At 41.4% G+C, this 19,433-nt stretch overlaps 2 protein-coding genes across 2 annotated transcripts in view; both read left to right on the forward strand.

Annotated features, from left to right (window-relative positions):
- LOC114853820 (collagen alpha-1(XXIV) chain) overlaps positions 1–1,408 on the forward strand; it is a 39,814-nt gene extending 38,406 nt beyond the window's left edge. Inside the window, exon 60 of the mRNA XM_029147628.3 lies at positions 20–1,408. Coding sequence (XP_029003461.1) covers positions 20–163 — 144 coding nt within the window. The 3' untranslated portion in view covers positions 164–1,408. The remainder of the gene's footprint in view (positions 1–19) is intronic.
- Positions 1,409–1,805: 397 nt separating this feature from the next.
- On the forward strand, positions 1,806–17,722 carry znhit6 (zinc finger HIT-type containing 6). The gene is made up of 10 exons (XM_029147630.3): positions 1,806–2,011; positions 2,302–2,367; positions 2,514–2,620; positions 2,774–2,859; positions 3,953–4,053; positions 10,562–10,630; positions 10,785–10,865; positions 11,706–11,786; positions 15,473–15,597; positions 17,015–17,722. Exons 1-10 carry the CDS (start codon positions 1,929–1,931, stop codon positions 17,575–17,577), a joined length of 1,362 nt encoding a protein of 453 aa, XP_029003463.1. The 5' UTR covers positions 1,806–1,928; the 3' UTR covers positions 17,578–17,722.
- The last annotated feature ends 1,711 nt before the right edge of the window (positions 17,723–19,433 follow it).

Here is a 19,433-nt window from a genome sequence, read left to right on the forward strand (position 1 = left end):
TCCATCCTTCCTCTTTCAGATCCAAGATGGCAGCTGGCACCAGTCACGTTTCTTCTTCCACACTCAGGACACTCGTCAGCTGCCCATTGTAGACGTACAGGAATCGCCCACGGAGCCCAACAGTCAGCGGCATATTGAATCTGCTCCCGTGTGTTTCCTCTGACACCGTCATCGCTGTCCCCACATCTTTACATTAACAACGTAAATGCAGGGCTGCCTCCCAAAGAGAAGCTTTGAGACCAAGATGGAAGGAGTGTCTGTGAGAGTAACAATGGGCCCATGTTCCATCAATAGTAGACATACACGAAGGGAGTCGATCTCTGTTGCATCTCCAGGCAAAGAAGTCCAAAGGATAACAGTGATTACCAATATTTATAAGAAATAAATGTGTAAAATACGTTTTGTTTTAATTAAAGTTCAAACAATGCTTAGGTTGGCTGCATATGGACCCATATTTAGTCCCTGATCACAGGGTAGGGCTTCACCCAGCAGCAGCCTACTGACACCCAAAGCCCAAAACCTCCACCGCCACCCCGGCCCGCTTTCCAAACACTCGTAGACCTTTCTACACAGGGGCCCAACCCGAAGGAGCGTGCCGGGCCTCTACATCCGAGCACTGTCCAGCTAAAGGTTTATGTGAGTGCAATAGCATATGGGTCATATGTGACTGCTTTCAATATTTCATTTTCCAATCCAAGGCTACGGTTTTTATTTTCAGTCCTGTCCAGTCAGACCCGTTCATCTTCACAGATGGTGCTCTACCTCTACCTGCTTATTTGCCTGCTAGAATAGTTGCTAATGTCAAGTTAATCAATTTTGCTTTCGTGTTGTATGTACCGGTTACATCAAGATTTGTCATGTTGTGTAAGTACTTATGTTGATTTTGTCCATTTTAATTTATGAACCATTATTTTGTTACACTACATATTTTTGTAGCGTGTCCTTCTATGTGGTAGGTTCTTCAGGGCAAACCTATCATTGGTGCTGCATCAAAGAATGAGTCATCAGTGAGTTTTTAAATTTCCTGTGTATATATTGACAGCATACTGTATGTTTATTTATAACCTTTTTGTTAATGTTTTTGGCCATATTACTGTACTACAGTAAGTTATACTCTCAGAGATTTATTTGGTCAACCACAGCTCAGTCTATAGAAGTATTTATGTTCAAATATGTGTTTGTGTTCACACCTCCGACCATATGTTTATCATACTGTCTTTCGGTTTCAGTGGTGGTTCAGTGGACTGGCAGCTACAGCCAGAGTCAGAATACAACAACAAAAACGTTTTCTATACTTAAGTTATATCAACTTGAACCAAGTGTAATTTCATAAAGTTGGATTAAAATGTGTAAATAATAAAAAAAAATATAAATTTGATCACAATTAAACAGAACATTTTATCCACAATTGGTGTTGTACTTTCTGGCTTTCTTGTTACAGTACTTTGCCAAATAAAACGTTGTGAAAAGCTTTTAATACATATAACTACAATTTCTCTGCGTATTTCTATGCTCTCCTTCCATTTTGAATTTAGCTTCGTGTTCTTTAAATTAGCTCACTCAAAACCTGAAGAGGTTTCAGAACTAGATGCATAGCAGAATCATCAAAGTCATTACAGCTCAGAGGTGGAACGTAACAACACATTAGTGATGAATTTACATTCTCATTTTCTCAGTTTGCCAAGTCAACAGATAAAATCAACAACAACGAGGTGGTGTGTTGTTAACAATAAACAACGCAATGCTTACAATAATGTTGTAGTTATTAGCTTTAAACACCAGGGGGCGCTAATGGACACGTATTGAACCGGAACACAGCTCCACGTGCCTCCACCAGCGGAAGTAGGTTTGTTTTGGTGCCGCCGGTTGTGTCCAGCGTGTGTAACAGCTCTGTAACGTCTCTTTCAAGTTCATCGGCAACAGACACGATGTCAGCTGTGGAGAGCCTGGTGGAAGACAGCGGCCAGGAAGGAGAGCAAAAGGGGACGAAGAGGAAGATTTCCCTCCTGAAGTAAGGTTAACGAACACGGCGCGAGGCGAACTGCTAATTTAGCCGTAGCTAGCTAACACGCACGTCCGGCAGAATGGCATGTGTGCTGGTGTAAAAAGCTATTAAACATGACAGTCAAACAAAAAGAAGGTCTTATCGATAAAAAATGTAATGTCGTTGTTTAGTATTCGCGTTTAGTGCCCGGGTTGCCACGTTAGCTAGCGCTAGCTCCACCTTACATGTCCGTTATTCAAGGCATCCGCTGAGCACTTTCTGTGTGGTACCACGCTGACCTCGTATTTCTCCAACAGTTGTGGTGTGTGTGGATCAGAGGAGGCCAAGTACAGGTGTCCTGCCTGTCTCACTCATTCCTGCAGGTGAGATTGGTCTCAAATGTAAGAACGGTAGCAGAGTCATCAAACATGCTGCTCCAAGTGCATCTTCCTTCACAATATACCTGTGACACAAAGTTGCTTATGTGTCTGATTCAATATTTTTTCTTTTATTACCATGTGTTTTGCAGCTTGCTTTGTGTGAACAGACACAAAAAGGATTCGGGATGCACCGGAGTGAGAGACAAAACTGCCTTTGTCACACTCTCGCACTTTGATGAGATGACACTTCTAAACGGTGAGTAACTTTACAACCTGCTAGGATCAGTTTCAGGAAACAACATTATAGAAAGTGCTGTTAAATGTAAGCTACATCCTTTTAAGCAAAAACATTTGGACATTGCTAATGTTAAACCTACTCATTGTCTTTTTGTCTGTACCTTTACTGTAGACTACAGGTTACTGGAGGATACAGGGAGATTTGCTGATGGTGCCACCAGAGACCGTCTCGTCCAGACTCCTCACACCACTTTAAAGGTAGTTTCTTCAATTATACGAAGTCATATTCTCTTTCAGTCGATGGGTTCAATGTCTTAGATTATGTAAATATGTAATGATGAAACAACTGGAAACCTATTAATAGCCTTAGTTAACTTTGGCAGATGACCAGAGGTCATTGTGGTTTTACGTTTTAGTAGTAGATAGAGAACATAGAGAATCCTTAATTTGTGTGAAATCCTGTAGATTTTATTTTCAGAGTTTGAAAATCTGTGAATGGTATACTGATGATTATAAATAGAATCATTACTTTTTGCATAGCAGAAATGTTTACTTCTTACTGCTTTTGCTCCTGCTCTTCTATAATTTGTGTCTGGAGTTATGCAATGCATGCATCTGCCACTCCAGACCTCAGAGGTTCATTTATGTAAGATTCAATGTCCCTGCCAACTTTCACCTTTACTGTTACTACAGTGCAGTGATATTTTATAGCTTGGAGTAAAGCTTGTTCCATTAGGGTTTTTGGAGCCAGTGGCTTCGCAAATTAATCAAAATAATGAGGATTTCTCTGTGAAACATTTTGATTCAGCTTTGGCTCAGGATGAGCTTTGGGATTTATATTCTCTGTATAACATTACAAGTGCTTTAATCTCCTGTTCGCCCTAGCTCTTAATACCTCTCTTACTGTTGCTATCCACCAATCTCAAACCACCATGCAGGAGTTACATGAGTACCAAGAAAGAAGGCCCTGTCCTTAGAAATGCAGACATGGGTTCATGTAATCTTTGGTTTAATTGCAAATGAAACCTGGACAAACGTATTGATGCAAAGCAGATGTTCAGCATCAAAATATTGTGTTTGTTTTTAGAGGAGATCCCCTCTGGCTTTTGCATTAAACTAAAATGTCAGCTAGCCCATGGCCCCAACAAATCTCTTCCAGTCTAAGAATAGAAGGTTTCCATTAAATCTGTTTTTTGTAAAACTAGCATTTTTCTGGCGTAGCTTTTACTAATATTTAATTTGAAAACACCACACTACACAAAATATCTGCATCAAGTGTAAAATACTGACGCATGACATCAGGGACATTCGTACAATTTCATGATGTGTTTCACATTTCTGCCCTGTCCAGGCCAAGAAACTGAGATCCTGTGCTAGTAGGATGAACATCACCTTGAGCCTTCTCCCAATCACCTTCACTAAGAGCAGAGAGAATTCCACCGTCTTCACAAAGTAAGAATTCACTTACACCCATCTGGATCACAAAGCTGTTTCTAACGACAAAGATTTTATTCACATACCTTCAGTTTTTGCAAATTAGCTTTTTAAAGAAAAGTGACATTTCATAAAATTTGAAGCCAGTCTTTGCTCTATAACCTGTACCAGTTAATTATTGTTTGTTTGGGGATAAACCCTCTTTTGTAATTTTATCCCATTCAACCTAAAAAATCCTCTGAACTTTTAATTAGAGCTTTTTTCTACATAGCCACAGGATGGCACTCTTGTTTAGCCCCAGCAGTAGTCCTTTCTGGTTTGGACTCTTTTTTCCAAAAATGCTCTGGATGATGATATAACATGAATATCCACTCACGTATATGAAACACATTACCTGAGGCAGGTAATGGTAACGTTTAGACTAGTGTATGACAGACTGAAATGAGTTGCTGGGACGCTGTCATGCTCCTACTTTATAGCTGCTTAGAATGTTGACTCAACTCATGATAATGACACTTGAGTCAAAGCTTAAAAGGTCTCTCATTGCATTTACATGCACTAAAGCAAACCAGGCAGAAATCAGCTTTCTCCTTTAAGCGCATTCTTAACTGTCGTGTACTAGTGTTAAGGAGCGTGAAGCAGCCTTTTTCAGGTATTACCAGGACAAGGTTTCCTGTTGAACTATACCTGATAAACCCTTTGTTGCGTTGGCAAAATGGATCTCATTGGTTCTCTGTTGGTGGGTAAAAGGCTTAGTGAAAAAGCAGAACCGCACACTTTGAGTAATTTGGAGACTCAATGAGACCCTGAAGTTGAGAGTAATTCTTTCACATGGGCCTTTTTCCAGTTTGCACTGGTGGTCTTTTCGTGTCTGGCAGCTTTTTCCCAACTTGGGCAGGCTTCTGCCACTCATTTTCTCTTTTCTTTGTCACTCTGTCACTCTAATCGTTCAGTGGGGTAATATAGGCAGGGAATAAGAGGGAAAATGGTTATTGAACTGCGTATTAAACTTTTACAAGCTTTGCATGCCCAGGGACTATTGGATGTCAATATGTTTGCCACTAAAAGACTCCTTTGTGAGTGTCTGCAGCTGCTTTTATGTTGTTAGTTTCCTTTTTACCACCCTCTTTTCCATCCTTGCATCTACCACTCTGTCATGTTTGTCTCTGGTGTTTTGCTGGCAAGTCATATATATACGTCACAGTTCAGGATGAGGCAATATTATGTCAGGTTGTAGTAGCACACTGTATCCACCCTCCACTCCTAAAGTCCTCATTCCCTACACAACCCCTTTTATAGAATGAAACATGTACGGCTGTTACATTTTAGTCACTTTATAAAGGTTCAGCACCTGTGGAAAGGGTTAAGTACCTGCAGCTGCTTCAGCAAAATTCCCAGGCGAAAGATTCACAAGTCCACTTCAGAGTTTTAGTTCTTTATTTAGTCTGGTTGGACAAGGTCTCACTACGTGTCAGTGTGAACAGTGTCCCATTCACAGAACAACAAAGGGACACAAGGGATGGGTTGAGCGTTAAACAGTCACTTGTGAAGGAGAGAGAGAATGAGCTTCAGAATGTACCAAGTACATAATATAAAAAGCAGATGTGAGCAGTGTGACTGCAGCTGGTTAGCGACATATTCATGCTACGCACTCGTGCTGCCAGAGAAGGATCATTACTGGCAGACGGCTGACTGGAGGGCTTTCATGCCTGGCAGCAGTGTGTGCGTAAGTGTCAGCGTCTGCCCGCGTGTACAAATTTAAGTTTGCGAGCTCGCGTCTCTTTGATTAAATGTTTGTACGCAAAATAATGGCGACTACTCCCACCCCCCCCCCCCCCCCCGACAACAAGACACACACAGTAAATAGACTGATGAAAAATTACAAGCTGACTCTCAGTCCAGCCCTTGGAGGGTAAGTATAATAGCTGTCATTTGGCAGAACATCGGGAGCAGTTGAGTTTGGGTGCAATCAGGGCATTTTCTCATGGACGGCTTGAGTGGACTGCATGTCAGTATGATGCAGATGGAGTTAATGCGTGTGACATGTTTATAATTACATAATTCATTAGCTTTACAGATAATTACTTGTACAAGCTTGTGTGGTTGTACCATCTACGTCTTTTTCCTTGATGATGGGAATTGGCCTCAATCAATCCAGTTCTCTTTGATTGACAGGTACCAAAGAACAGTGAATTTTTGTGGATGGAATAAAGTCATAATTACATATTAACAGATGTCTTCGTTATGCTGCATTTGTCTGTCAGGAGAATGTTTGATGCTTTGGCCTGTGTGACGCATTGGCCTGTCAGACTTTTCTAAATGACCTGTGGCATCTGTTGCAGGCTAAAGTCTTCCTCTTCCCCCGTTCAGTGTATTGGTTGAGCAAAGTGCCGCCTTCATTATGCTGTAATTTGAGTTTCTGATGGAGCCACAAAGGAATTAAGAAATTGTTGTCGGACTCCTTGTCATCACCATCTTATTTTTACAGCTATTGCTCGACTTGATGATGTGCTGGAAGACAGGGTTTGTCTGTGTTGCAGGAAGCAGCTGTCACCTGCACCTTTTCCTTCAAGCACTTCCCTGCAGATGCTGCTCCTTTTGCAGCGCTGAACCTGGGGCGCTTCTCATAACTTTATGTCATGCCTCATCTCTCCTTGTTCCTTGAGTGCTTTGGAAATTGTTTCTGGCCTGCTGTCATCAAGGACATCAGCTCCCCTATTTTTGTTCAGTGCGCTAAGAGGCAGAGTGAGCACACAGCAGATAGCCCCTTATCAGGCATATGGTGGTGACTGTCGGCTCACAAATAGAGGAGACCGGGTTTGAACCTGCTGGCCAGCCAACGTGGGTTCTCTCGGAGTGCTCCAACTTCCTGCCACAGTCTTAGTCATAGGTTAATTGGCGACTCTGAAGATCATGGGTGTAAGGTCTGATTAGCTGTGTCTCTCTCTATTTAGGCCTGTTACAGATGTGGTAACCTCTTAGTAACTGGATTGGCCACAGCATTCACAAAACCTTCACAAGGAAAAGCTGATGTGACAATAACTTCCAAATTTTGAGTTTAGTAGAAAGTTTAGCTGAATTAATTGACTCATTTTAAGCTGTAGGACTGATTATAACATATTTTTATATGGTTTGATAAGGGAGAATATTGTGTCGTTGAGCTTACTTTACTTTGAATACTTTGAGCAGGGTTTTATAAGAATGATTTCATGCTAAACTATACTGTTTTGATAGTTCTGTGAAAACACCTAAACATCCCTGTAGATCTGTGCAGACACGTAGACATGCCTGTCATTTAGGTCACAGCCCATCTTTTCAGGACTGGAAGCATGGACACACACTTACAAGTTCTCCCCAGATGTGAGGTAAACCATCCTCACGAACTTTAACTTCCAGTTGGCACCACACGCTTAGTGGATAAAAAAACAGAATTATGAATTTATTTGCTAGTTGTGAAAATAGTTGTACTGGGTGTAATTGGAGGAGATGGAATTTCAATACCTCCCTAAGGCCAATTAATGCAATTTTGAAAAGGCAGCCATGTAGCACTTGACATTCATTAAAGGTTTGAAGAAAAGTAAGGGAATAGATATTCCCCTCGATGAATAAGTGCAAAAGTCATCTAAACCAGGCAGAAGCATATTTTACCACAGATATGATGTTGGGGGACAGTTCATTACTTTGCAAGCTCACATGCACTACCCCTCCTTCTTCCCACCGATTCATTTAAATGAAACAAGCATCGGCAGCCTTCTAGCTGTCGCTGGTTTGATTAAGCACTGCTGATGTAGAGCAGAGACCATGCCGGCTGCCATCGAAGGCGAACCTCACATCAGAATGGCAAGCAGCAATTTCATCAGTGTTGCAATGTCTGCCATCACTATTGGCAACTTAACTGTGGGCTACATGCTGCTGTCTGGCTCTGAATGAAATTCCACACCGTAAATTAATCAGAAGTGCGAGTGTGGTGCACGAGCTGCAGAGAATATAAACTTGCCATGTGTCATGCTCAGTTCACTGAGACTTCATAATTAGGTTTCCATGTGTTGTATTTAATTAGAATTAATTGGGTCTTTTTGCACTTGGACAAAACGACTTTGGTGTTAATAACGTTTGGCCACGAAACAGGTCTTGTTTTAGCACAATGATCTAGCACTAGAGGTGGCTACTGTGGAAGAACAGGCACACAGACCCCTTAAGTGTTCATGTTAATGTCCTGGTTTGTGTTTTGTTTTAGCACAGACTACACCTGGTCCAAAGTATGAGTTCATGGCTGGATATGCAAAGCTACAGCAATAACCAGGCACATCAGTAATGTGTGTGAGAGCTGTTTTTGTGGTTTTACTCTAGTCTCATGTTACATTTACTAACATACACCTTCACATGCCGTCTGGGTTTTGCCCCATTAGGTGTAAAATAAATCAATAAGAATTTGTATTTGTATTTTGTTCAAATTCAGCTTTTCTCTAACAAAAAGCTGTTGTTGAGTTTTCTACATGAGCTTTTTGAGGGGTTTTAAGCCTTTGTCTAGACCATTTTTTGTTAATATTCAGTAACCTAGTGAGGGAAACAAAATAATGTTATGCTGCCAATTTGAGAAAGAGGAAGCAGAAACCCTTGGGGATGAGAGTTGGAGATGACCATCTCTATTCTTCCTACGCTATTTGGGCCACTGAAAACAATTTGAAACCTCGGATTTCTTTACTCAGGACACAGAGTTTTGAGACTGGGACAAAATAAACAATGAAAATCTAAAGCTCCTTCAGTTTACGCCCTCCAGAAGTAACTGTGTCCAGACAATCTGTTCTGGTGCTTTTCAGCCGGTTCTGATATTCAAAGCCGTTGTCGTTTAAGGTTGAGCCTTCTGTTTTGACTTTTCCCCCCCAATGAACCGTGGCAATTATCCCAGGTATGTGCTGTGACCTTGCTTGAAACGATCCCATGCATCTTTGGGCAAGCCCCTTTTCCATTGGAGCACATAGTTTCCATTTGCTGTAATGACAGAATAATGGTATCACACCTGGTGCCACACCCACATTTGCTTCCACGTACAAGCACACATACTTGCACACGCATCGGGTGAACCAATACAACAAAGGAGAAATACATAAATTCCTCTGACTAAGGAGTTTGAGGTATTGGTTGCACAGGGAATCCCCCATAGCTACTCCTCTTCTCTCCCTGTTTGTCTGTTGCTGCTTTCAGGAGCTCTAAGGACTCTTTCCTCACCAAGTGTAAATGTATAACCAACTTATATGGGGCAGTTCGCCACAGTTGGACCTGTATTTCTTTATTTCTAATTCAATAATGATTATTGATTCATTCTTTAGTCTGTGGAAAACTTAATGCTTTTGCCCACAACCTGGTTGTTTCATTTACATCAAACATTCATAGTGGAACCAGATATTTTCTGAAGTTTCCTAAAATGACTTAAACTAAACATGTTGAACATTACTTAATTCCAGCATGATATTAATATTGCATTAGATTTATTGATTTTTCATCTTGTTCAAATTGAAAGACCTTTTTTGGTTGTTATATTATAGATCTTAAAAGAAACCTCTAAGTTGTTCTTGGTTAGTACGAAAATCTCTAATAACAAGGTTTCTTTTATCTAACTTACAATTAAGCTTTGCCTCTTTTTGAGGGTATGTTTCATCTTCATTCCTCAGATCATCAAGGGCTCAGTCATCCTACTCTGATGGTGAAGAGGTTGATGGATCAGACCCAGGCTATATATGGCCAATTTTGCGGCCTTGCTCAAAGCAATGCTTTGTAGTTATATTTAGCACTGTGGGGTCTCGTACTAGAAGAGCATTTGACCAGTAGGCTGGACTTTATGATGCCTGTGTTCATATAGTCCACGGACGGCAATATGTATACTCTAGAATATTGTGTGTGCGTGTGCGTGTGCGTGTGTGTGCGTGTGCGTGTGTGTGAAAAAGGCCTCATTTTGTGAAGATACATGTACTTAAATGTAGTGTCATACTGTAAACCACTATTTACATTATATAGCACATTACTTGTCATCTTAGTTTTTGATAGATGGTAACGAATGGCCTGGCCTTATTATTCATATCTCTTAAACAGTCTGATACATCAGATTCCGTTGGCTATTTTTGCATCAAGATGACCGTAGTAGATATGAGCTGAGCAACTGTTAAGGGGAGACATGTTTGGCTGTGGAGCACGCCCAGCAACCCAGAAAACCCAACCACATTTAATAGCTACTGCCCAAAGCATTACCCCAGAAGAAGTGGTCATTATGTGATATCCAACAGCTGGTGTCGTAGTGTTGAGTGTATATGTCATGGTCTCCATGGCAACTCTGGTTTATTCATTTATACACACACAGTCACTGAGATGGCCAAGATCTTGGAAGCAGCCGGACGTATTGTCTTTTTGCATTTGTGTTTGATGGTGAACACAGATGACCTCATCTGTCAGCGTTGGAAAAACAAACATCAAACTTTACTGTTTTTGATAAGATGAGAATAAACACAGATTTTGTTTCTGTCCCATTCAGAGACAAACAGTTCATGTGGCACCTCAAACTCATCTTTCCTCAGAGCAGCACAGAGTTCAGTCAGAGGAGGTGAGTTGTTTAACAAAACGTTCTGTTTAATGTTATTCTGCTTGGTACAAGTGTTCAGATTCAGATAAATGTTTATCAGCCTTGTAGAAATCATATTGAATTTAGAACCGAAATTTGAGTTGACTTTATTTCAACGTCTCTCTTTACATTTTAGGGTGTCTGACAAACAAACCTTGAAGCACATCTTGAGATCTTACATCCATCCTACGGAGTCAGACCCTGTGACACGTCAAAAGTGAGTGCTGGCCTTTTAAATGCTTTTTCTTTTAATGTGTATGTTCTCCCTGCACATGCTGTAAGTGATCATTTCTTCGTGCTGGGTAGAGGTTCGCTGTGTTCACAGTCATCTTCCACTGCATCGTACAATTTTAAAAAATGAACTTGTAACAGTCTGTCTCATCATGGTTCAAATTAAAAGTCGAGGTCGGTGATGGGTTTCCCCACTGGCCGTTTACAGGGCTCAGTTCTGTGTGAGCACATGATACCCCAGTCATAGCCTATACATGTGTCCTTCGGTGTGTCAGATAAGTGTGCTGCTGTGCACACTAAGTGAGCTCTTTGTGTTTTGACTTTTACAGTTATCAAACGGTGCCTTCTCTTTTACACTGGTAATTGGAAGTTTAGAGATTTCTGCATATATGATGAAATATGATCTAAGACGTGGTCAGACATTACAGCTGCCCTGTCCAGTAGTGGTGATCAAAGATCACACAATGACTGGGGTGTTTATTGGTCTGGAAGGGCCCAAGGAAGCCCAGAGTAACTTCTAAGAAACATCCCCCAGAGTGGGATACAAGAAAAATGAAAGATTCAGTCATAGCTGATGCTCACACAGATTTACACGTTTTGAGCTGCACAAATATTAAGATTGGACCATTTTCCACAAAAGGTAAATTATTTGGGTAATTTCTTTTCTTTTATCTTATTTTGGGACAGGTGAAAGTATAATCATTGCTAAAGTCATATGATAAAGAAATTACAAACAACATAAAGGTTTCTCAAACCTAAATGCATCACTGGAAAAGTTCTTATCTCAGTGTCTGACACCCCGTGTTTTGTGACTTTTATGTTTCAGGTTGAGGATTTATGTTCAAGCTCCTCCTGACCACGTTAAAGTCTTCATGAAGGCGGAGGGGAGGAAGGCGAACTCTGTGAGGTGAACAGTTTCCGGTTTCCTTACAGTTCAAACTGGGTTTCTCCGAAATTTGGGGGAAATTAGTTCTTAATGACTTACGGCTTATCTGCCTTTATCTGATAATATGACTATAAATTTGCTTTTGCTGAGGATTCACCAGATGTATTACTGTTATCCTCCCTGACCCCTTACTCTTTCCAGTCAGGACAGTTCTTTTTTTCTTTGACTTCCTCAGACAGAAGTTTCCTCAGACTCGTGTCAGTGAAGTCTTAACTGGGAGTTTTACTATCAAAACATTCAGCAGCTCTCTTTCTCCCACCTTTTCCCTCAGATTCTTAGGCTGTTATATTTTCACTTAGTCATGTTTGTTTCCGCTTTCCCAAGAGGTATCACCCTAGCACTGAATGCCTCTGATTAAAACATTTACGGCAACACGCTGGCTTTGTTTCCGTAGTGTTGCCTCACCTGTGAGCGTCTTCCTGCTGGATCCACTGGTCTTTGTTTATTGTTAATGACAGTCAGAGGCTTGTGGTAATAACACCCTCTTTGCTCGCCTGCTTTCAGATTCTTTGGCTCTCCTCCATTTTCACTTAATCATAGAGTAAATGATGGTCCTGGGCGCTCCTAATCCGTACCCTCCTGGCAAGCGTTTAACGTCATGAAACTTCCCAACCCGTCTTTCATCCTTATTCCACGCACAGATTTAGTTTGCTATTTAAAACTTAAGACGCCGTTCCCACAGGTGCTACGATCAGTTATGAAGACACTGACTTACCTACTTTACACGTTTACTTGAGCAGTTTATGTAGTAAACCAGGAAACTACCCCACTTTACCTTTTTCCGCTGTATCCATTCATATCAACGTTAAGTATTGGTGTAACCACTTTGCCTACAACTGAAGACAGGTTGTGTATGTGAAAGCTTTGAGCTAATTCTGCCTCTGTATAAAGCCAAATAGTTGGACACATTCTACTAAGGTCAGTGGTATTGAGTAATCCAGTGGCTTACATTATCTCTGTGTCCCACTTACGCTCAGCCAAGTCCAACACAAAAGCTATGAGTGTATTATGTGTTGTTGAACGTCTACTGGAATATCAGCCAGGTCAAATGAATGAGCTCTTGTGTGAAGCTAAACATAGCTGTGTACCAAGTCAACATCATTACTGGGTAGTACACAGTCCTTCAAGAGAAGCATTCACCCACTGCTGGCTGTTTGTTTATATTTTTTATTTTAATGTTTATTTATTTTTTGGCTGATTCCACTCTTGAGATCATGAGGATGCCCTTTTTCCCCTGACGACTTCTTTTCCTCTCAGTCTGCTGAATCCCACAGAACCCCTACGCCCGTTGACGTGTCAGGAGTGCACATCCTGTTTTTACCTTTGAAGCCAGTAAAAGGAAACCTGTTAGTGAACTTTGTTTTTATTCCAAATTTGGATTCATTAGATACCGATGTGTTTATCCAGATGAAGCAGTGCTTTCTGTTACACATTTGTGGCAAACCCAGACTCTCCACTAGCTTTTCCTTGAGCATTGTTCAAGTTAGCTTCTGTGCAGTACATGTTTTCTTGGGACCTTTTGTTATTTTGGACGACCTTGTTACTAAAACACTGAGCGAGTATTAGGACATTCAGATGTTTAAATGTCCTCACGTTTAGTGTTCCCTTAAGAGAATCAGTTATGGGTGTTGCGCTTATGAAAAGTGACAGAGGGGCTTGTGTTTAGAAGTAAAACTGGGTCAATTGCTTAGTGAAGTCAATATGCTGGTTGGACTGGATGTTCTGGAATTAGATACAGTCCCTTCAATTACCATGTGGGAAAAGTGTTTTGACAGGCTTCAGGTCTCATATGACAACTGCCCAATTTACTGCATATTAGCATTTTTGGATTGCTTAACCTGGTACAGAGGTAACTAAAGGTATTGTTACTTGTCCAGGAGATGAATAAGTTTATTATTACCAGAGTCACGTTGCCTAATAATACCTTCCATGAAGCACAGAAGCAATACTGCTTTGACTACTCTTACCATTTTTCTAACCTATTATCAAAGTCTGTGATAACCAGATAATTTGGTAGACTGTTCAGAACAGACCCAACAGTGTCATAGATTCAGAAAATTTGTGATCATCACTTCCAAACCTCATTTACTTTAATGTCAATCAGTACTCATTGGCTTTTAACAGAAGTGCAAGTGACTTAGGAATATTTTACTTAAATTTACTGTTTCTGTGCCTGGAATGAATATAAAATATGCATTTGGCTCAAACATTCAAATGCAACGGAGACCTGCACTTTCTCATATTAAGAACCATGTGCATCTTGATCTTTCGCAGTCTTGTTTGTTCATCAAACGTATTTGATCGCCTGCCCTGTCGATGCACAAGGACACGTAAGGACATAGAATTGGCAAGAACAAAAATGGGTCAATTGCCATGAAATCTCGGAAGACGTTCACACTCGCCATTCAAGGAGTGTCTGATTTCAGCACGAGCCGAACCGAGAGTGTTTTCCTTGCGCGTTGCAGCTGTTCAAACTAAACGACGGCGCTACCGACTAGCGAATGGCTAAAAGACGTCCAGCTTAATTTTGGACATGTATAATTCTTACTTGTTATCAAAACAACATCTGTTCAGTGTCAAAATGTTTTCGTCGGTTCTCTACCACAGCTATCTCCTCGCTGATGGGCCTCAGCGGTGGAGGGAAAGCGAAGTGAACCCCCCTGAATAAAACATCAGTCTCACCCTCTGTTCTGTTCATTTACTAGAACATTATATAGAGACCAGATGTGCGCCTGTTCTTGGTTGGTCCTTGCAGCCGTGTTTCTGGAGATGGCCAGCTCTTTAACAGTCTCCTTGACACCACAGGGAGCTGCAGCCTGTTTGGCCACCTACTCCCGCTCCTTTTTGCCCTACTTGTTTACACACTCATGTGTTTCAGTTTAGCCTGTATACACAAAAATGCCGGCTTTGTTATCCTTTGCTTTCTGCCCTGCGACTCTTGTACCTACATCTTGGGTCCAATGTTCTATTCAATCTGTTCTAGTCTTTTGATGTGGATAGACCCCCACGTCATCACAATACCTGGCAACCGTTTGCAGTTTGGCAAATGAGCAGTGTGTTTAAAGTTCCTACAGCCATCACCTTCATCCTGTCGTTTAGGAAGTGCCAGCACATACAGCAGTTTACTCTTGGGCTGTGTCTTTAGCCCACCCAAAATAAATGAAGAAAAGGAAACTGGGTTATTGGAACCAGACCCTTTTATCAAATATTGGGAGCAAGAGTTAGGGAGTGGGTATCTAACTGGGAAAATAAGTTTGGTTGTGCCAAACAAACAATCCTTCTTAACACTGTCAGGGGTTTGATGTGCAGCAGGGAGGTGGCCCCAGATATCCAGCACATACGATGCCTTGTGTTGATGTTGAATGTGTGCAACCCACCTTCACTATTTAGTCTGGTGATTTATCAGTCCCTGATTGCCAAGTCGTGGCTCAAATCCCTATCAGCTGCCGATGCCCCCTTGGCAGTTTAAAATATAATGCTGCAGTTTCCAGTTTAAAAAGGTTATACTGTCTGCGCTGGCACACAGACACACAAAGTGTAGATTACCCACAATGAGCCTAATGTCACGCAATTTAGCAAACATGCGGTAATTGGGTTGTCTTGTAACCGCCTCCGTGTCCTTTGTGCTTCAATTTGACCTCAAATAGGTACCATGAGTTGGACATGGAGAAGAGCCTAAGGGACAACCTGAGCTACAAAACGCTGATCGAATATCCTGTGCTGTATGTTGTTCTGCGGGAACACTGGGAGGAATATCCACTAAAAGGACGAGGTAACGAAACCACCCTGCCCTTAAGCTTTTTACTGTGAATTCTTCGTCACTTCATTGTTCTTATTGCAACAAAGGTTTGGTGGTATATCATGAGTCAATATACATATAACCCCAAAGAGCCAACCAGTCTACACCCCTGATTCCATCAGTATTGTTTCATGTCCTGTTGGCTACATCTAAAACTTTACAACTCACTTATTTGTCACTATGGTAACACGCTACCACTATGGACATTACATACACCAACGTAACGTCGACTGCAGGCGCAGCCAAACAGAGGATCAGACGTGCATAACTGATGAACGGTGACCTCCCGAGCTGTGAATCATCAGAAAATAACAGAGCAAATGATCAGAAATTACACATCTCCTACATTAGTCTTTCAGTGTGTGTGCTAATAGGGCTGTATATCACCATGTGAGTGGTGTGGTAAGACATTGTCTATCTCATTATCATTATACTGTCAGACCCAGACGGGCAGAATGACGAATGAGGTAATTTTAGTCTGAGCCTGTTTGTGTTTTCAGTGATAAGGCGTTGGTAGCACACGGTTTGGCTGTAATGCTAGCCATAGAAACATCCTGATAATTGCACATGCCATGGCCTGGGAAGCTGGGCAGGAAGTGATAACAAACAATTGGCCTCTGTAGTAACGCTGTATCTAGTGAGAATAAAGTAATGCCAATAGGCAGCATGCAGCTGCACAGTGTTCTGGTTCAAGCTGCATTCAGCTTGTTAAAGTCTACACTTTATTTATGGCTGGAGAATTTTTTAATGTCACGCTTGAGAAGCACAGTTTGTAATCCAATGTGGCTCTGATAAACCATGAGCAGTGCAAGCCTTAGTCTCACAGTGAGACGTGGCTCCCAAAGTGAGGTCCTGGTCAAACTAGTGGCCAGAGCCACAGTTAGTGCTTAGCAGTGGGATACAGGTAAATGTAGTTGAGATGTAACACAGAAGTACAGGGAGTGGATGTAAGTGAACACGTCGTACGTGCTCACACAGAAGAAAGCTGAAACGATCTCAGCTTGATGATGATTTATTTGGGATTTTGCATAACTTGTTGACTTAACATTTGCACAAATTATATTATTCATTGCCCATTATTGCTTGTGTTTTATGTTTCACCAGACTGTTTGGAGTTTATGTTAAGAAATAATTAGTTCAGGATTCACATTTCACAATTGCGTTTGCAGTCATTCACTCTTAAGCCTTTATTTCACAGGTGTTTGTTCTATTTTATTGCGTAACTTAATGCTTGTCATATATTGCGCTTCTGTTTAAACCTGTAGTCTAATGAGCTTTTTTCTTTACCCTACCGTATCTGTGCAAATGATCACGTGCAAGTTTGAACATGTAAGAACTCTACAGTGGGCATTGTTAATCATGTGATAACCAAATAAGCTCCTCGTTTCAGCTGAACCTGTGTCAGCCTGCTGTACGTTTACAACCGAGACTGGAGGAGTGGACCGAGAGAATGATGTAAAACAAGTTTCAACATCCCTGCAAGGGTCTCACACCCCGGGAGGAGTCAACATCTGGATGGGAACCTCGGAGACTAGATCTGAAATCGATAAGCCACAGCAGAAAGGGGCCAAGAGAAAGGCGGAGGGAGAAGAGTTAGAGGAGGGAGAGCTCACAGACAGTAGTGAAGAAGAAAACGATAAACACGTAACCCCAGATAATAAGAGCTGTGATCAAGCCAGAAGTCCAGCTACTGAACCGGAGGTGGTGAAAGATGAAGTAGGAGACGACATGGACATTAATGTTGATGAGGGAGTTATTAGAAGAAGTGACGGCAGCACGGATCAGTGTATAAAGGAGAATGTTATTGCATTTGCAGATGACACTTCAGCTGTCACAGAAAGTGCTGAGGTCAGCGTGAGTAAGGAGAATGCCGCAAAAGAGTCAGAGCTTGTTTGTATCCATCAATGTCAAGATGAGAATGAGTCAGCTAATGCTGCTGACAGCTGTGGATAAGAATGATACTACCCAGATGTTGGTGATGAGAAGAGTGAGGGGGCAGACGTGTCTGACATCTGCCTGGTAAAAAGTGAACTAATGCAAACATTGAGAAACAACACATTTTTGTGCAAATGTCTATATTTAGTTTTTTTTTTTTTTTTTTTTTTAAATAAAAGCCATTTAAACTGGTGTTGGAAAGTTTGCTGTTTTCTACTGGTCCTACTACAGTTTTATGTGATCTCATCGTTATCTGTGAACTCATCAGCTCATCATTGAATCGTTTGTGCTCGTTTCTGGAGCGTTCGGTTGCGTTGCGTCTAATGTGGGTTTGTTACGGAAGCGCGGTGCCACTGGTACCGACAGTATAAACACGCTGGTGGGGTCCGTGTTTTCATAACCCGGCTAACATTTTTGGGACGTTGACTCTCATGCACAATTCGTCCTAAGTGCTCGCTGGGATGAGGCATTTTTCCGCTCCTCCTGAAATCCGAGGAATTCCCCAACATTCAACATACACAGATATGGAGTCAGTTAAAGCCTGTGGGGGCTCTCCCATACATTAACAGTGTACAAACATTTAAAGTACAAGCTGTACTAGCAAAAGGTTGCAGTGTCTGAAGCTAAAAGACATCTGCTTTCAACACTAGCAAACAGCATATTTACAATTTATGCTTTAGTTTCAGACAAACATTTAATCTGTAAATGGTGGTTATTACTAGATCATTAAAGATTGTGTTGTTTATGATCCGTACAGTGTAGAAGCACACACGGCTCTTATGAGTGGGATCAAGTGGATGAACCACTGTTTTCTCTTTCTTTTGCCTGGTTTGAATTACCGCCCATTTTATTTTAGCGGTTCTCTTAATTTTCGATCTCAATAAAGTGTTTCAACGCAACCACACAAAAGCTGTGCTTGTGTTTCTGTTTGCTGTTAAAGTTAAATCGGAGCTGTTTTTAGTCTGAGGAGAGTACATTCACTGGAAATAATGCCTCCAATTTAGCTAAATTGGCCTTTGAAATGTCTCGATTTGGTTTGCAATTAATTAGTTGTAATTTTGTGGGAAGGGCTTAATTGTAATAATAGTTGAGAATTGGATTTTACAAGACCAATTTAGGGACACAGCTGTGTTCTGGTGGACTCATCCAGAACTAAACCACAAACGAACGTTTCCAGAGCTCGATGCCGCCTGTTTTTACACACAATTGTTAACGTTGTGCAGTCCAGATAATTTAATAATCAGTGTTTATGGTGGAAATCCTAAAATCCATCCTCAACCAAGTCTCTACTTTAACTGGGTCATATTTTACATTTCTTTTGATGTTTTGAACTGAACCGTTTCATTGATATTTTGCTAAAGTCACTATTTTATTAAATGAGGCCATCCAGCCTGTTTCTGTTAATGTCACTGACACACTTTAGCACAAAAACACCCGGCACTTGGGCCTCGGAGACTGAAGCCCAATTGAATGTTTGGAGCAGAACTTGTTCCCTTTTGTTGAGAGCTCAAACTGTGTATTTTCACATTCACCTCCAGTTGTGAAGTTGTCCCCATTTTAAATGTTGAATCTCCGAACTCCACCATCAGCAGATCAGGGAAACTGGGTCACATTTCTGGAGCCAGTCCTGGTCGAAGCCGAGGGGTCTTTGCTCATACACCCAAACACCACTGTGTCGTACCAGAGCTTTGATTGGTGATCGACGTCGGCTCATTTTGCAGATGTTTGATCTGCTGAGCTGTGGAACATTGACCTGGACATCTACCACAGCTGTGTGTCTGTGTTAGATCGAAGCAGAGTTCTTCAGAAAGCCTTTGGCCTCCTAACGGGTTTCCTCCTTAGGTCACTTTACAGGTTTGACAGCGTATGAGGCA

Source organism: Betta splendens, chromosome 4, assembly GCF_900634795.4.
Source record: "Betta splendens chromosome 4, fBetSpl5.4, whole genome shotgun sequence".
Taxonomy (NCBI): domain Eukaryota; kingdom Metazoa; phylum Chordata; class Actinopteri; order Anabantiformes; family Osphronemidae; genus Betta; species Betta splendens.

Excerpts from the sequence above, each read along its gene's own strand:
- znhit6 (XM_029147630.3), top strand. The coding sequence starts at position 1,929 with ATGTCAGCTGTGGAGAGCCTGGTGGAAGACAGCGGCCAGGAAGGAGAG. Across the intron at positions 2,368-2,513 it reads TGTCTCACTCATTCCTGCAG|CTTGCTTTGTGTGAACAGAC; the intron begins GTGAGATTGGTC and ends TGTGTTTTGCAG. Across the intron at positions 2,860-3,952 it reads CTCCTCACACCACTTTAAAG|GCCAAGAAACTGAGATCCTG; the intron begins GTAGTTTCTTCA and ends TGCCCTGTCCAG.